At 34.3% G+C, this 15760-nt stretch overlaps 3 protein-coding genes across 5 annotated transcripts; 2 read left to right on the top strand and 1 right to left on the bottom strand.

Annotated features, from left to right (window-relative positions):
• Nucleotides 1-1180: 1180 nt before the first annotated feature.
• LOC106364021 (auxin-responsive protein IAA28-like) lies at nt 1181-2600 on the bottom strand. The gene is made up of 4 exons (XM_013803670.3): nt 2380-2600; nt 1845-2156; nt 1538-1602; nt 1181-1419 (listed from the first exon to the last, which is right to left on the bottom strand). The coding sequence occupies exons 1-4, from the start codon at nt 2505-2507 to the stop codon at nt 1397-1399; spliced, it is 528 nt and encodes a 175-aa protein (XP_013659124.2). The 5' UTR covers nt 2508-2600; the 3' UTR covers nt 1181-1396.
• Nucleotides 2601-9277: 6677 nt separating this feature from the next.
• Nucleotides 9278-11664, top strand: BNAA09G04440D. Of its 3 annotated transcripts, none has more exons than XM_048739396.1 (2): nt 9278-9681; nt 11208-11664. In XM_048739396.1, exons 1-2 carry the CDS (start codon nt 9397-9399, stop codon nt 11445-11447), a joined length of 525 nt encoding a protein of 174 aa, XP_048595353.1. In that variant the 5' UTR covers nt 9278-9396; the 3' UTR covers nt 11448-11664. The 3 variants fall into 3 exon arrangements, with proteins under 3 accessions (XP_048595353.1, XP_048595352.1, XP_013659125.1); XM_048739395.1 differs by having other exon boundaries at nt 9278-9617; nt 11144-11664; XM_013803671.3 differs by lacking the exon at nt 11208-11664 and having other exon boundaries at nt 9279-10234.
• A 1027-nt stretch (nt 11665-12691) lies between these two features.
• On the top strand, nt 12692-14477 carry LOC106364024 (GATA transcription factor 12). The gene is made up of 2 exons (XM_048739397.1): nt 12692-13446; nt 13723-14477. The coding sequence occupies exons 1-2, from the start codon at nt 13204-13206 to the stop codon at nt 14440-14442; spliced, it is 963 nt and encodes a 320-aa protein (XP_048595354.1). The 5' UTR covers nt 12692-13203; the 3' UTR covers nt 14443-14477.
• Nucleotides 14478-15760: the final 1283 nt, after the last annotated feature.

Here is a 15760-nt window from a genome sequence, read left to right on the forward strand (position 1 = left end):
CACGAAGTAACTGAAAGCGTCTGATGACTCGCTATCTTCTGCACTTGATTTCCACATTGCTTCCGCCGAAGGAAGTGATGGATGCGGTGAGACCTAGCGCCGGGACACGTCCCCAGTTCTCTATCCCTGACTCCAAAGCTAACTCCCTATACTCCATGTCTATCTCTTCAAGAGTCAAAATGGTCAATAACCAACCATGTTTTTGATGATGTTGGATTAATAGATTATTATATGTTCTCTCACCTGACTGGAACGGCTAGTAGACTCTTAACACCGTTCTTACCAAGGTCGACAAAAACCTCAACAGTTTATGGCTCATTCATGATTCATTATCAAGTCAATACACTGTTCCATCTGTTTCTGGTACGGATCACCAGAGCTCTCTACATAGCTAACTGGAACACCGAACACCATGCGCACTGAAGAATATCACAACCTAAAAATATACAGACAAGGGACCAATTAAACCAGCGTCTGGACTATAAACGTATTTTGAATCGCATTGAGCTAAAGACAGAAACTCTCTCTGAGAACATGGTCGATTAGTTTTCATGGCAATGATTCGTGATCGTAAATCCCTAAACAGACAAACACACAAATTTGAAAAGAGAACCCTAACCTCGGGAATATGTAACCGTCAGGCTTCAGAAGAGGACGAGCACAAGATGACAACGACGTCACCTCCATAGCTACAACTTCTCAAATCGATCAGCGACAGCGATACAGAGAGGTAACTGCAACTTTTCCAGTGGAGTAGGTTGGCGTGTTTGTTTCAAACTTTATAACTTTCCCTTATTGGGCCTGAAATAAATAATATAGGCCCAAACATTTTCCAATATTTCAACTAACATGCATAGTCATAATCTTTACTCATGTATGGCACTGGAGACCCAGTTTAAGCAACCTCTCTAAAATTATTAGTCATAATCCTTCTGCATACTCTCACACGCAAAATATAAGCCTGAGGACTACTTTGATTTCATTTCTTCTCTATTTCATCCGGTTCAGTTTTAGTTTTGATATCCTATAGAGAAATAGATTTGAAATATTACATGAGGGTTTCTGTTCTTATGAATCCGTTAATTTGGTTTATCAAATGATACGCTTAATATTTTACAACTAAATAAACGATATTTAACTTGTATTTCTACTATCTTTCTAGTTTATACACACGATAACATAGTAATATATTACCCAGCTTACTTAAACAAACAGAATATTTACACATATTCGTCTTCCAGAAGCAAAATAAAATAAAATTCATAGAACATAAGTTTGAAAAAACAAAATCTAAGTAACCAATAAAGAAATCTCAGTAAATCAAGCCAAGCCACATGGTTTACATAAATTACATTTTAAACAAAACATCGAACTGACGATATTGGTGAACCTCACTTTATTCCGTGCCATGTTTTCTAGCTGGGGAAACACAGCAAAAAAAAAGTTATACATTAGTGTTAATTTCAGAAGTAACAAGGCATTACTTAGTAGTGATATGTATAGTCTGAAAAAGGTTTAGTGAGAAAAGCAATCTTACGTGAGAGCATGGAGGCGTGGGAGGTCTTTAAAACGTGCAATCTCTTCACTGTCGATACAAACATCCTAAGGAATAGGTAAACTATGTCATTAATTTGTCCAATTGATGAAAAACCCCAAAAATCTATATAGACCTTTAAAATAGTAGCATGGGAAAAGAAATATTTTAGCTCTTTTCTAGTAAACTAATTGTTTTATTTATATAATGTATCTACTTTTCTTTTGTTGAGCTTAAAAAAATTATAAAATGATTTTTGATGATAAAGATAGTCAATATTGAGTTAATTTTGCTCGATTCATCAACTTACTCCCAAGGAACATCTCCGACCAGAACGGTATCTCCTTCATTGTCTTCGTAGACCAAAGTGTATTGTCTGTTTACATCAGCCAAATCTTTCTTAGAGAAGAGTTGGTCAACGGCATGTGAAAGCTCTTGGTAGTTGTTAAAAGCGGAGAGGTTGACTTTTCTTCCAATGAGAACTCCTTCCATATTGATCTTAACGTACAACTCTCTCACTTCATCGTTCACTCCCTTTTTCATCTCCTCTTTTGGCTGCACCGTAAGGTTTCGCCGGGATGTTCTTACCGGCGGCCATCCCACCACAGGAGCTGTCTCAACCCTGTTTCCGCCAAAATCGTATTATAATTCATAAACAAGTTTTTTATACATAATCAGAGCCAAAATACACACTAACATCCAAAAACTATGGGAAATAGATTTTCTTTCTGTTTAACATTTCCAAAGTGGGAAAATAACTAATACTATTTAAGATATAAGGCGACTTTAAATCCATTGATAAACAAGTTCATAATGACGAGATTGTAAGAACGAACTAAGAGAACCTGTTATTGAAAACAAATGATGTTTCTTTGGTGAGGCTTCTTTGTGTTGATCCATTGATGTTGTTGTTGGATGTGAGTTGTTGACAGGGAGGAGCCAGCCTAAGCTCCAATCTCTTCTCTTCTTCCATTTTTTAGTTTGTGTTGTGTTTTGGTGTTGGGGAGTAGTATTATATGGGTTGTTGGTTGGCAAGGAACTACAATCTCAGTCTTTACAAAAGTAACTTTTGTTTTCTAATATAAGAAAATACATTTTTATTTGCATAAATAGTCATCTAACAGAGATCTTACATGTATGGATTCAAAATGTCAAGATGATTTTACATACGTGTATGAATATGACACGAATTGATGGATGTTTTTTGTTTTCTTTACTGCTGTACGTGTATGATAACATACGTACTTTTGACACTTTGGATTTTAATTTCATACCGATATATGTGTGTAACCATATTTACATATCATGACTCATGAGACAAAAACATATATCATGCATATGGTTGTCATGTGATCATCAAGATCTTCATCATCATCGTCTCCATAACCCCATCTTAAAGTATTTTATGTATGCATGAAAAAAGGAGTATGGAGAATGGAGGCCGACAAAAAAAGAGAGGAAAGAGATTCCTAGGCATGCTTAAATGAGTACCTACCAAATAAAAGGAGGAAAGTAGTAGGTCTTCGTTTCTTCCTCGCTTCTTCTGCTTACTTTTTATTTAGTAAAAGTTTTTTGTTACTAAACCAAATATATTTTTAAGAAATTGTATGCATACTGCACTACTGTTAACTCTCTTTATTTTTCAAATTCCACTACTACTTTTTTTTCTTTGCTGGAATTTTGCCTCCATAATGCTTATCCTTTTTCAAATTACATAATTGATTGGTTTAGGAAAATATTATAAACAACAAAAAAGGAAGAAGGGCAAAGGGCAAATTACCAACCCATTAGAAAGTACAGTATGTTAAATTAAAGCAAATGATAGCAATACGATAATCAAGTGTAACTTCAGAAATATATCGGGTATACTTAGACAGTTTTAAGGATCTTTGACCTCGATCTAAGAAAATAAATAGCTATCGCATAATCAAATAAGTTGTAATTAAATGGTTGAAAAAGACGAGCTAAAATGAGTTAATTTTAACATTTACACCCAAAAAAAAAACTAAAATGAGCTAGTTAGGGTATTTCAAGTGTCATCTCTGCTATAGCAGTACTGAAGCTGAATGGCAAAATAAACGCCAGTAAATTTTTGGCTCAACCTAAAAGTTCATGACCCAGATTCAATTAGCCATAGACGATCATATATTAAGACTAAAACAAACTCATGGACAAACACTCATTTTATTGCAGCTTTACATTGGCCATGATTTACGAGTACTCGTCTAGTTACAATAATTAGCTCGGTTGATTATGAGATAATTACTATCATGACTAATCATCTCGGTAATGATAAAAACTTGTGATATATTGATTTGTATTAGTTCTAGTTGTGCAATAGCTCAAAATTAAATATTTTTATGTGTGTGTCCGTTGGAGACGATCCAATGGGAAGGCTATGTATTGCCAATCAGATAAATCTCATTTTGTCTATGTCCAGTCCTGAATTATGTGATACTTCCTTAAATATAACTATATTTTGATCTGCGCTTTCGAAGTACGGAATTGTTTTTTTTTTTGAAATATTTTATTTTATAACATATAATAATTTATAACATGTATATTTTTCAAAAAAATTATATAATGTGTTTTTTGGGTATATGTGTAGTTGTTGTTTTATATGTTTAGAATGATAAGTATTAAGATATAAATGTAATAATATATGATCAGATGATAATTTATAATATATATATATATATAATTGAGAAGATTTTAAAGTGATAGAATATTAATTGGTTTCATTTTTCGATATTATTAAACAAAATTTATTATCACAATTAATAAAATAATATACCACTATAATTTTCCAAATTTTTAATAATTATTTGTACGTATTAAATGGAACTAGTTTGAACATTATAAACATATTAAGTCCATATATTATCATTGAACACCAAGGAGAAAAACATAGAAAGAAAGACAGAAATAATGATGAACGTCTTGATACCAATGGTCGATACACATTTAGGCATGCCTATCAGTTTTTTAAAGAACATTACCAGACAAAAAGGTAAGGAACAATTATACACTTTAGATGTTCAATGAATGCATAGACCATTCGAACTAAAAGAAATCAAAGCCATCATCATTAATATGAATAACTAGGCCACTAATGGAGGGCCACCACTTGCAATTTTACTTTATATATTTCCTGTATTTATCTTTTCTTGACATTTTGAGTTTTGAGATATGATGGATGTGATCATTGACCTTGCAATGATTATAATTTCAGGCCCAAAATCACTTCAAATGTTCCTTTTATGACAGTAAAAATGGTGATATTTGATTATTTACTAAGATATCAAAGATAGATATATAATATTAAAAAAATCTAGTTCCTTAGATCACCTCCATTGGTAAGTACCCCTAATGGGTACTTAAAATTAAATTAATGTATAATTCTTTGATTTGAAAGCTTAAGTACCCTTTTTAATCTATTTAATTTTTTCCTTCTCCATTGGTTAGTAACACATTGAGGTTCTTAAATTTTTTTTAAAAGTTTTTTTTTATAAACTGAAACAGGGGCAGAAGATATGAGTTTATTTCTATCTTCTTCTTCCACTTTCTCCTGTTTAGCTCCAATGTCTCCTCTCTATAAACGAAGAGTCAACAATTCGTCACTTCATCTTCACTCCTCATACCTTGCCGGAGACACGAGATCTGACCTTGCCGGAGATAATAAGCCAACCTCATCATCAAAACTAAATTTCAGTTTCAACTTCAAATCAACAGAAAAACTCAAGGATTTGGAGAAGAAGAAGAATGACAGACAATACGATAGAAGAGAGGGAGAACCAATTTTGAACAAAAAAAAGAAAAAAAGAAAAGAAAAAGACAACCAATAGAAAAAGACCACGTATGGGATACTTAGTGATTCCAAAACTCCTTTGTTTAGTACCGGTCCTCTTGATTTTTTCCTTTTTTCATTTATTTTTATTTGATTTTTGTTTAAGTACCACCTCTAAGAACCTCCAATGGAGGTGGTCTTAGACCATCATTAACGCGGTCTTCAACCTCCGTCTCTTAGAGTTATTAACATTAAAAAAAAAAAAATTAAAATAAATGCAAAAGAACGTCTCTTATTTTGGGCCTACAAGAGACGGTTTTCTCAGACACGTGTCAAAGAGAGAGAGAGAGTTGAAGCTATTGCATCAATGGAGGAAGGCAGCGATGATCCCCAGCGACTGAAGAAGGAAAGCCAGAGCTTCAGGCAGAGGCTACTGCGTCGGAGTAGTGGGTGCTGGTCAGATGGGTTCAGGAATCGCGCAGCTCGCCGCCACGAACGGCCTCGACGTTTGGATCATGGACGCTGATCGTGATGCGCTCTCTCGAGCCACCGCAGCTATCTCCTCCTCCCTCAATCGTTTCGTCTCCAAAGGCCTAATGATCAAGGCAAGATTTTGATCGTAATTCCTTAAAAGAATCTACTTTCCTCCTTAGAATCTAGATTTACAATTATACATGATACTCTGTTCTGCATCAAAGATTGTTGTCTGAGCTTGTGTTCTCTTTATTTTCCGACGAAGTTTGTTGCTTTATTGATTTAGATCACGCATATAGCTTCTTAGGTTACTTCACGATCTTGTGGAGACTCTGGATTTGTTCTTATGAAAGTGTTCAGACAAGAATGTTTCAGGATTTAGAAGGAAGTTGTGTCTACAGATAAAGCGCCACCCTGTAGGACCATACTCTCAGGCCATCAAAGCCAACGGTTTCGTTTTCGTTTCAGGTGTTCTTGGACTTGTGCCTGAGGTTTTGTTCACGTCTTTTAGAATAAGTAGTCTTGGGTTTTGGTTTACCTTTTTGATTATATATTGTTCATCTTCTATGTTGTTCTCAACAGTACATGTGTATGCAAATTAAAGTCTTACTTCTTTTTTATTCTCTAGCCAGGAGTCTCAGTAGGGTGGGCAAAGATGGTCGCAGAACGCTTCACAGTCGATTTGGATAAGCCATTTCCTCGGATCGGTTTAGTAGTTGCCTTTGGCGTACTCACCTAGACACTGCTCGAGTACACGCTTTCATGGCTTCCTTTTCAACGTAGAAACCAAGAGCTACTGGTTAGTTCAATATCATTGATCAATTTGAAGTTTTTTGATTGTGCATTGTGGTAAAAGTTTGTTGTAATGAAAGTGTTTTATAATTTTTTTTAAGAACCCATAATTAAGAGACTTGCAATAAACCACTTAAATGTTCAAATCTCTTTCTAAGTCTATTAACTCACTTTTATACTTTAAAAACTATTAAAAACTAATTAAGAGACCCTCTAAGGGGTTTTGGGATAATGATGCTCTTATTCCAAAAGATAGGGAATACCAAAAATAATGTTATCAATCTAGAAAAGGTATTAACCTTATTCAGAACCTTTTCTAAGTATATTTTACAGTAAATATTTTTGAAATAGGAAAATGAATAGAATAAAAATGTATTTTATATCAAATTTCATTACAATATAAATTTACATCAATTAAATTTAGAAAAAGAATAATAATATGGAAACATGTCCATTAGCAAATGACACAATTATTTCTTACAGTTTACCATGTTTTTTTTTTTTGAACTTTACAGTTTACCATGTTGATTATGGCCTTTTGTATTAGCGGGTTAACCGCTAAGGCTCCGAATGGTTATTGCGGTTTGAGCGATGCGGGATAAGCGGTTCAACTCCAGTGTGGTTTTAACAATTATAAAAATGTATAGATATATAGTATATGTAGAAATTTTTGTTACTGTTAACTGCGGGACGGGACGTGACAATGGTCACCATTCGAACCCTAAGTTTTACCAATTATCAAGACGTTGTGGAAGAGCAAGATTACTACTAGTACCTAACAAATATTTTAACATTGCTCTAAGACCGTTTCCAATAGTATATAAAATTTTATTTTATATTTCACTTTAAAATAGAGTAACTATATTATAAAGTTGGATTTGCTCCAATATTACTATATATACAGAAATTATAAATTTAAAAACAAAAAAAAAGAGGATCATCATCCTGCGTGATATCGTTATGAAAAATATAGAATGCATTCAGCTTTGCTGAAAATAGGTGGTGGGAAAGAAAAGAACAAATATTTTCTTTCTTCAAGTATATATCTCGTTTCTTGCTGAAAATAGAATGAATATGTATGTGTGCGCAACTTGTTTCTCTTTTTGTTTGAGCAACACTTGTTTCTCTTTTATTCAATTAAAGGAGAGAGATATTTAATGGATTTTAGCTCTTCTCTGGATGCTTCTTTTATTAAAAAAATGAAATAATCCAAAAGTAAAGATTTATATTTGTTTTGCATACATACTTTTGAGTTTTGATCCCTGTTCAAAAACATGGGCGCTTAACCGCCTAGACGCCCGATTAGGCGTTAGACGGAAGGCAAGCGCCGCGAGTTTGACCTAATCGCTCCAATTAATCGGATAACCAACTACTCGCTTGAAAAACCGATTATTTGCTCAATTAACCGATTTTTTAGAAAATATTTTGACTTTGTTGGCTAATAACCGGGCACCTGTAAGAAGCCCATTAGCCTGGGTATAATGGAAGCCTTGTCAATTCTATTTATAGGGAACTTCAAGGCACCCTTTTGTCTCAACTAAGCGATGTGGGACAAATGAAAGTACGTTTAAATTTTTTTTTCCAAATTCGCGCTAATAAAAATAAAAGAAAGCTTGCGACTGGGAGGATTCGAACTCTATACCTCTTACCGAGCCTAAAGCGACAGGCGCCACTGGACTATTGACGTTTCTACGCCAAACTTTCACTTGTAATAATATATATACGTATATATATAATTAAAAAAATATAAAAATTAATCCCCGCGTATACCCCGATTAATCTCCGACTTTTTGGTAATTCGCTAGGCCCGGGACTGCCGCCCGACTAGCGCCTAGCGTAGTTTCGAACAGGGGTTTTGACTAATAACATACTCTATCCATTTCATTTAGATATACATTTTAGAAAAAAAAATTATTTCACAAAAATAGATTTTTTATGTTATTCAAACAAAAATTTCAAATTTCAACAAAATTAATTAGATTTATTGAAAGACTATATTGGTTAAAAAACATTAAAATTTGATAATTTCAAAAAATAATACATGATTAATGTGTTTTTTAATATGTGTGAAAACACCAAAACATCGATTTTTAAGAAACGGATGGAGTATATAATAGTGATATGATATTACACCCAAAATATATATATATATATATAATAGTGATATATATTATTTATTGTTGTCTTCCAATAAAAAGTATTTCAGTGTTGTATACATTTGTAATATCTATATAATACTAATAAATAAAAAATATATTTGAACAACTATCATTTTCTTCTGTAGTTAATTACATATTTTCTAATTACCAGTATTTTGAAGAGAAAAAAAAACCATTATCTCATTTAATTCATCCCATTGTTATAATACATTCACAAGTACCTTCCAGTTGGAGCCTTACTTTAGAGGATGAACAAAAGAAAGGTTACTAGTTACTACCAGTCTCTTATCAATACTAACAAACTTCATTTTCCCGCTGACAAAAAAGGAAAATTTTTGGTGGCTTTACCGTGTTGTTCAAGGTATACATGTGAGGTTGGTCCTTTTTAATCTCATTAAATAAAAGCTAAATTGTTCATGCTTTTATGACAAAAAAAAAGGTTCATGCTTTTATTGGCAGACGAACACACAAAAGTAGACAGGGAAACAGAACCCTCGAGACCATTCTCTAACACTATAAATACGCATTATAATAACGAGTAACTAACATAAAACATAGATATTTCTCAAAAACAAAAACATAGATACAAGTGACTGTTATACACAACAAAAAAAAAAGGAAAAGAAAACATCAGAAGATCAATTCTTCCCATGGCTCCCCTTAAACGCACTTGCTCGGATATATCACACCAAATATCCATAGACAACACTCTAACCAAAGAACCAACGCCAACTGCAACCACTACAACTTTGTTGTCCTTATCGGCGATATCCGAAGTGGAAGATGCAAAGTGTGAGTGTTGCGGCATGTCTGAAGAGTGCACGCCGGAGTATATAAACGGTGTGCGTTCAAAATTCTCAGGGAAGCTGATTTGCGGGTTGTGCGCAGAAGCGGTGGAGCAAGAGATGGAGAAGATGAACAACAGTGAATTAGTGGTGGAGAAACGGCGAGAGGAGGCAGTACATGCACACATGAGCGCATGTGCCCGGTTTAACAGGCTAGGCCGGAGTTACCCGGCGTTGTACCAAGCAGAAGCGGTTAAGGAAATTCTGAAGAAGAGATCTAACAAGATGGTCAGAGCTACCAAGTCTGAAAAAGGTGGTCTCACTAGGAGCTCTAGCTGCATGCCTGCTTTGGCTAAGGAGCTAAAAGATCGTACATTTGTTAATAACTAGTATATAAATGTGTACTAATTACGTTTTCTTTTATGTTTGTTTCTTTGCAAAACCGTTTACTTATATATTAATATGTTCACTAGGTAGTAACCCGCGCCTTGCGCGGGATTAGATTATTAATTTTGTTATTTTTTTAGATAAGTAGACATTAGATTTGCCAGTCTGGATATCGGTTCGGTTGAGTTAGGTTGAGTTTTTTCGATTTAAGAAAACATTAGGTCTGTTCAATCTGGATCTTGGTTCAGTTTCAGGTTAAATTTTTTGGTTTTTAATCTCCTAAAATACAACTATCATTCTTTTTTTTTTTGATCAACATACAACTATCATTCTAATCCATATTTATTTTGGTTTGTTCGGTTAAATTGCTTTAGACTTTTGCTTTTTGGGTTATAAACCGAAAAATATTATTATTTGTTTTGTTTCATGTTATATAAATTTTAGATAATCTTGATGTCGAAGTAATCGTTTCATATTATAATTTCTAAACACATGCAAATCAAATCAAGATAAAGTTAAAATAAAATATTTTCTAAACGCATGCAAATAAAATAAAATCTAGATAACACCAATCAGTGGCGGAGGTAGAGAGAAAGCATGTGGATCGGTTGACCCACATCAATTTTGAAATTTAAGCTACAACCAATTTTGAAATTTAAGCTAATTTAGGCATGAAATTGTAATATTTACTGATTAATGGTTGAATTTCAGTAGTTTGACCCCCCTAATAAGTAGCCAATGAGATAAGAAAATCGTTAGAAGATAATAAATTAAACATGGAAATAATTTTTTTTAATCATATGTACACATTATTTATTCACGTTAACGTCGACGAAGACCCTCTCAATTGTTAGTCCGCCGACATATGAATACTGCTCCCAAAACGAATGATCTTGACATTGACCTTCCTTAGAGATTTGAATGGTTTCAAATTAGAAACATGGGTGAAAGAAACCAATGAGGAGGGCTAAAAATTATAGATGTTGTCGATGTTTTAAAAGTGAGGAAAGTAATAATCTTTGACTCTGTATTGTATGGTATTATATAGGTACATCATAGTAAATGATATTTATGAGTCGTATATTTAAGTTTTGCCAATTTAGGATGGTCGTATATGTAAGGTTTGCCACAAATCTTTTACTATATTAAAAGTGTAGACACTTCTCCAAGCATCATATAACTTATACATTTAGATCGTGTGCATATATAATAGATGGAAGCTGATTTGCGGGTTGTGCGCAGAAGCGGTGGAGCAAGAGATGGAGAAGATGAACAACAGTGAATTAGTGGTGGAGAAACGGCGAGAGGAGGCAGTACATGCACACATGAGCGCATGTGCCCGGTTTAACAGGCTAGGCCGGAGTTACCCGGCGTTGTACCAAGCAGAAGCGGTTAAGGAAATTCTGAAGAAGAGATCTAACAAGATGGTCAGAGCTACCAAGTCTGAAAAAGGTGGTCTCACTAGGAGCTCTAGCTGCATGCCTGCTTTGGCTAAGGAGCTAAAAGATCGTACATTTGTTAATAACTAGTATATAAATGTGTACTAATTACGTTTTCTTTTATGTTTGTTTCTTTGCAAAACCGTTTACTTATATATTAATATGTTCATATAACGATATAAAGTTACATGTAGAGAGGGGAAAAAGGTATTAAGTTAGTTATATTTAGTGAAAAAGCTGGTGGAAGTTTTGTGTAGTGTATTTTCTCCTGTGTAATGTATAATCAAAAGATCATTTCTCACTCTTATATATTTGTGGATAATTCATGTGAATAAAGGAGGCTTTAACATCAAAGAATAAGAAATTTGAACATGACTTCAGGTTTGTGAAGTTTGGGCAAATAATTTTAAGAAAAAAAAATACTAAATGCCCTAAGGCATTTTTCCTCACGGCTTTGGTTGTGCAACTCTATAATTGTTTGGATGATAACATAAGCCTAAATAACACTTCTGCTCTAGAATTTAGCTGAGGTATATCATTGATTGAAGTTAAGCTAATCATGATCTAATGATCAAACCGTTCTACTGGAATTCAAATAGATGATAAAACTATGTCTTGAAGTTTTCTAACCATCACCTTAATTACCCCCCCCCCCCCCCCCCCCCCCCCCCAAAGTTTAAAGCAAATCGGACGCCACGTTGCTCGCGGTTCTCTAGGCTTTGTGCTTTGATCTTTGAAATTTGCTTACTTTCAAAGAAGCATGAGCCATGAGGGGGTTCGTAGTAGGCTGTAGGCCCAAACAATTTTATATCTGGTTGCATCATGAATTTTATAACTCGCACGGTCGCACGCACTTATTACTTCTCAGGATCCGTGACCATAACTAACTAGATATAGGAAGATAAGATCAATTATATAATAATTGAATGATGCAATATTCAAAGGAAGTATTACGCAAAATATATAGATATATTCAAAGGAAGAGTCTGGTTCAAGCGATCACTGATGTAAAATAGTGGAGAACTATAGAAGAAACATAAAACTTATCCGATCTTTTGTCTCGAACGACGCTCGTGTAAGAGTTGGCGTAAAATCAAAAGCTGGGTCCCACGGAACTAGGGGTCTTCTCTATACACGTGCCTGAAGTAAGCAGACACTCATGTGAAGCTACGGAAACTTGAGTGATTCGCTAATCTCGCAACATTTGTAAAGGTGGTTTGTGACTTTGGAGGTTAGTTAGATAGACTTAAACACGTTTATTCATTACATAAATAAGCAAAATTTATCCCTAACTAATACTAATGATATCGACACATAATTAATTTACTTTTACTTAGTGAAAGATGCCCTAGAATACCTCATTTGAGTGCAGAGACTGTTTATGGCCGAGGTTCTCACTACGAGTCTACGAGAGAGTATTGCTGCATGCAATGCAACCGCGTACAAAGCATCTGCGCACAAACATTTTTCACTGGCCGTTGTGCCCATTGACTCGTTGTATATGCTATTTTGTTTCAAGTACTTATATTTCTTTCTTCATGTATGGGGACTGTTTTAGATGTATATTTTTGTGAAAATTAATTAGCTATCTTATATATACTTCGTCAAACCTTCCGATTTACATGTATCTTTTGTCCCCTTCAAACGCAATAAAAATGAAATAATTAAAGAAAGATGTAACAAAAGTTTTTCTTCCCATAGAAACCCATTTCTCTATCTTAACTCCTTTTATAACTCACGTTTCCCATCACCCCGCTCTCTCCTCTCTTCTCTCTCTCTCTCTAAAAGAGCTCCGGCGAGAGTTCACCGTAACAACCCCACCGGCAAAAACAAACCTTTTAACTTCATGGAAGAAGAAGCTCATGAATTCTTTCACACAGAGGACCATTTCGCCGTCGATGACCTCTTGGTCGATTTCTCTGACGATGATGACGAGGAGAACGATGTCATTGCTGATTCCTACGGCGCCGACACAACCACCGCCGTAGCCGACAGCTCTAACTCCTCCTCCTTCTCCAACACTGGTCTTCACACTTTCCACGGTGACGTTCAAGACGGCACCAGCTTCTCCGGCGACCTTTGCGTACCGGTACGTTAATTAAAATCAGTTTCATATACGTTTGAATAATTAGGGAATTAAAAATATATTTGTTTGTTTGGTGATTATGTAAGTTTAGGAAATAAAATATATGAAGTTGTTAAAAAAGGAAAAAAAAATATGATTCGTAATTGTGATTAGATAGTTATTTTTTTTTGCTAAATAATTGTGATTAGATAGTTTCGAAGTAATTTAAAGAAAGTTCCACTGTTTAGTCGATTTTTAATTATTTTGAAAACATGTTTTGATTATTTCGTTGGAACACAGAGTGATGAGTTAGCTGAGCTGGAGTGGTTGTCGAACTTCGTGGAGGACTCTTTCTCGACCGAACATGTTCAAAAGCTCCAGCTTATATCCGGTTACAGGACCCGACCCGACTCAAAATCCGAACCCGGCCTGAAAAACCTGAAAAGCAGCAGTCCGGTTTTCACCACTGACGTCTCTGTGCCGGCCAAAGCCAGGAGCAAACGCTCACGCGCCGCAGCATGCAACTGGGCCTCACGTGAGCTTCCCAAGGAAGCCTTTTACGACAACCCGTTCACCGGAGAAACCATTATCTCCAGCCTCTACCTGTCTCCGCCGTCCTCGCCGACGCCCACGGCTCAACTCTGGAAAAAGCTAGCCGTAGACGCGTCCCGGCGGAAGAAAGATTCCTCGACGGACGCCGGCGCAGATGAGCGTCGGTGTCTCCACTGCGCTACCGACAAGACGCCGCAGTGGCGGACGGGTCCAATGGGTCCGAAGACTCTGTGCAACGCTTGCGGCGTGAGGTACAAATCGGGACGTCTTGTGCCGGAGTACCGGCCGGTGGCGAGTCCGACGTTCGTGTTGACAAAACATTCCAATTCTCATCGGAAAGTTATGGAGCTCCGGCGACAGAAGGAGATGACCAAGTCCCACCATGACCGTCACGGTAAGGACACTGCCATGATTCTCGACGTTTCATCGGACGGTGATGATTACTTTATCCACCATAACGTTGTCTGATTGATCCCTTTAATTTTTGTTTCCAATAATTAGGATATCTATACTATTATTGCGAAGTAAATTTTTGGAATCGAGCTCTCACGTTAAAAGTTAGAGTGGCTAATATCTATACTACCCTTAATGAATTTTCTATATATACTATTTCTTATATAATTAATTTATTGATCTATATGTCACGTTTGATGTATGTCTCCTTTTCATTATATGATTTGGTTTATTTCAACATAATTTGTTTCTATCTTTAATTCGTCATTATTATCCCTATTATCATTGGATTTATCTTTCTAAATAAAACAAACTATTTAACCTATAACTAGGTAATAACCCGCGCCTTGCGCGGAATGTGATTATTAGTTTTGTTATTTTTTAATAAAAACACATTAAATCTGTTTAATCTGGATATTGGTTCAGTTTTAAATTATTTTTTTTGGTTTATTCTGTTAGAATGTTTGATTTTTTAGTTTTTTCGGTAGAAACCAAAAATTATTATTATTTGTTTATTTTTATGTTATAAATTTTAGATAATCTCATGTCGAAACAATGGTTTCATATTATAGTTTGTAAACGGATAATAGTTCAAGAAAAATAAAAGAAAATTATTAAGACTAATCATTTCACTACAATTTGGTCGGTCGTGAAAGAAGCATTAAGAAAAAAAAATATTTCAACTTCCAAAAAAAATAGATACTTCAGTAGTGGTAAATACTTATAAAGTTTTCACATCAAGGTGCACATGTATGTGTATATAAAATTATATAAAAATAAATGATAAATATATAAAGATATTGTTAATTAATATTAATGACATTTTTGTTCTAAATAATACATGAAAGATAAAATTAAAATTAATTAAAAGGTAAAAAGGCCTTGATATTAGTGAATTTTTTTATATAAAAAATCAACTGTATCCGTAAATAGAGATAGACACAGATCGAATATCCGAGTATTTGAAGACATTCATGTCGATTCAATCTTTAGCCACTTGGATAGTCGGTGATTATGATATCCGAAATGATTTAGAATTTTAAAGAATATTCGATTTGATCCGTAAATAAAATTAAAAATTTATTGAAAATTTAATAATAACATTTTATTACAAAAATAAAATATTATTTACTTTTTAAATTTTAATACCTAATATAATAAATTTAATTTATAAAGATATTGTAAAACTTATATAAACTATAATATATATAACATATATATATATATATATATAATTCTGTACATATATGTATATATATGCATATAATAGATCGAATTTGATAATCGCTCTTAAAAATATTGGTATTTGTGATTTGCTTTTCTTTAATTGTAT

Source organism: Brassica napus, chromosome A9 (genome assembly GCF_020379485.1).
Source record: "Brassica napus cultivar Da-Ae chromosome A9, Da-Ae, whole genome shotgun sequence".
NCBI lineage: Eukaryota > Viridiplantae > Streptophyta > Magnoliopsida > Brassicales > Brassicaceae > Brassica > Brassica napus.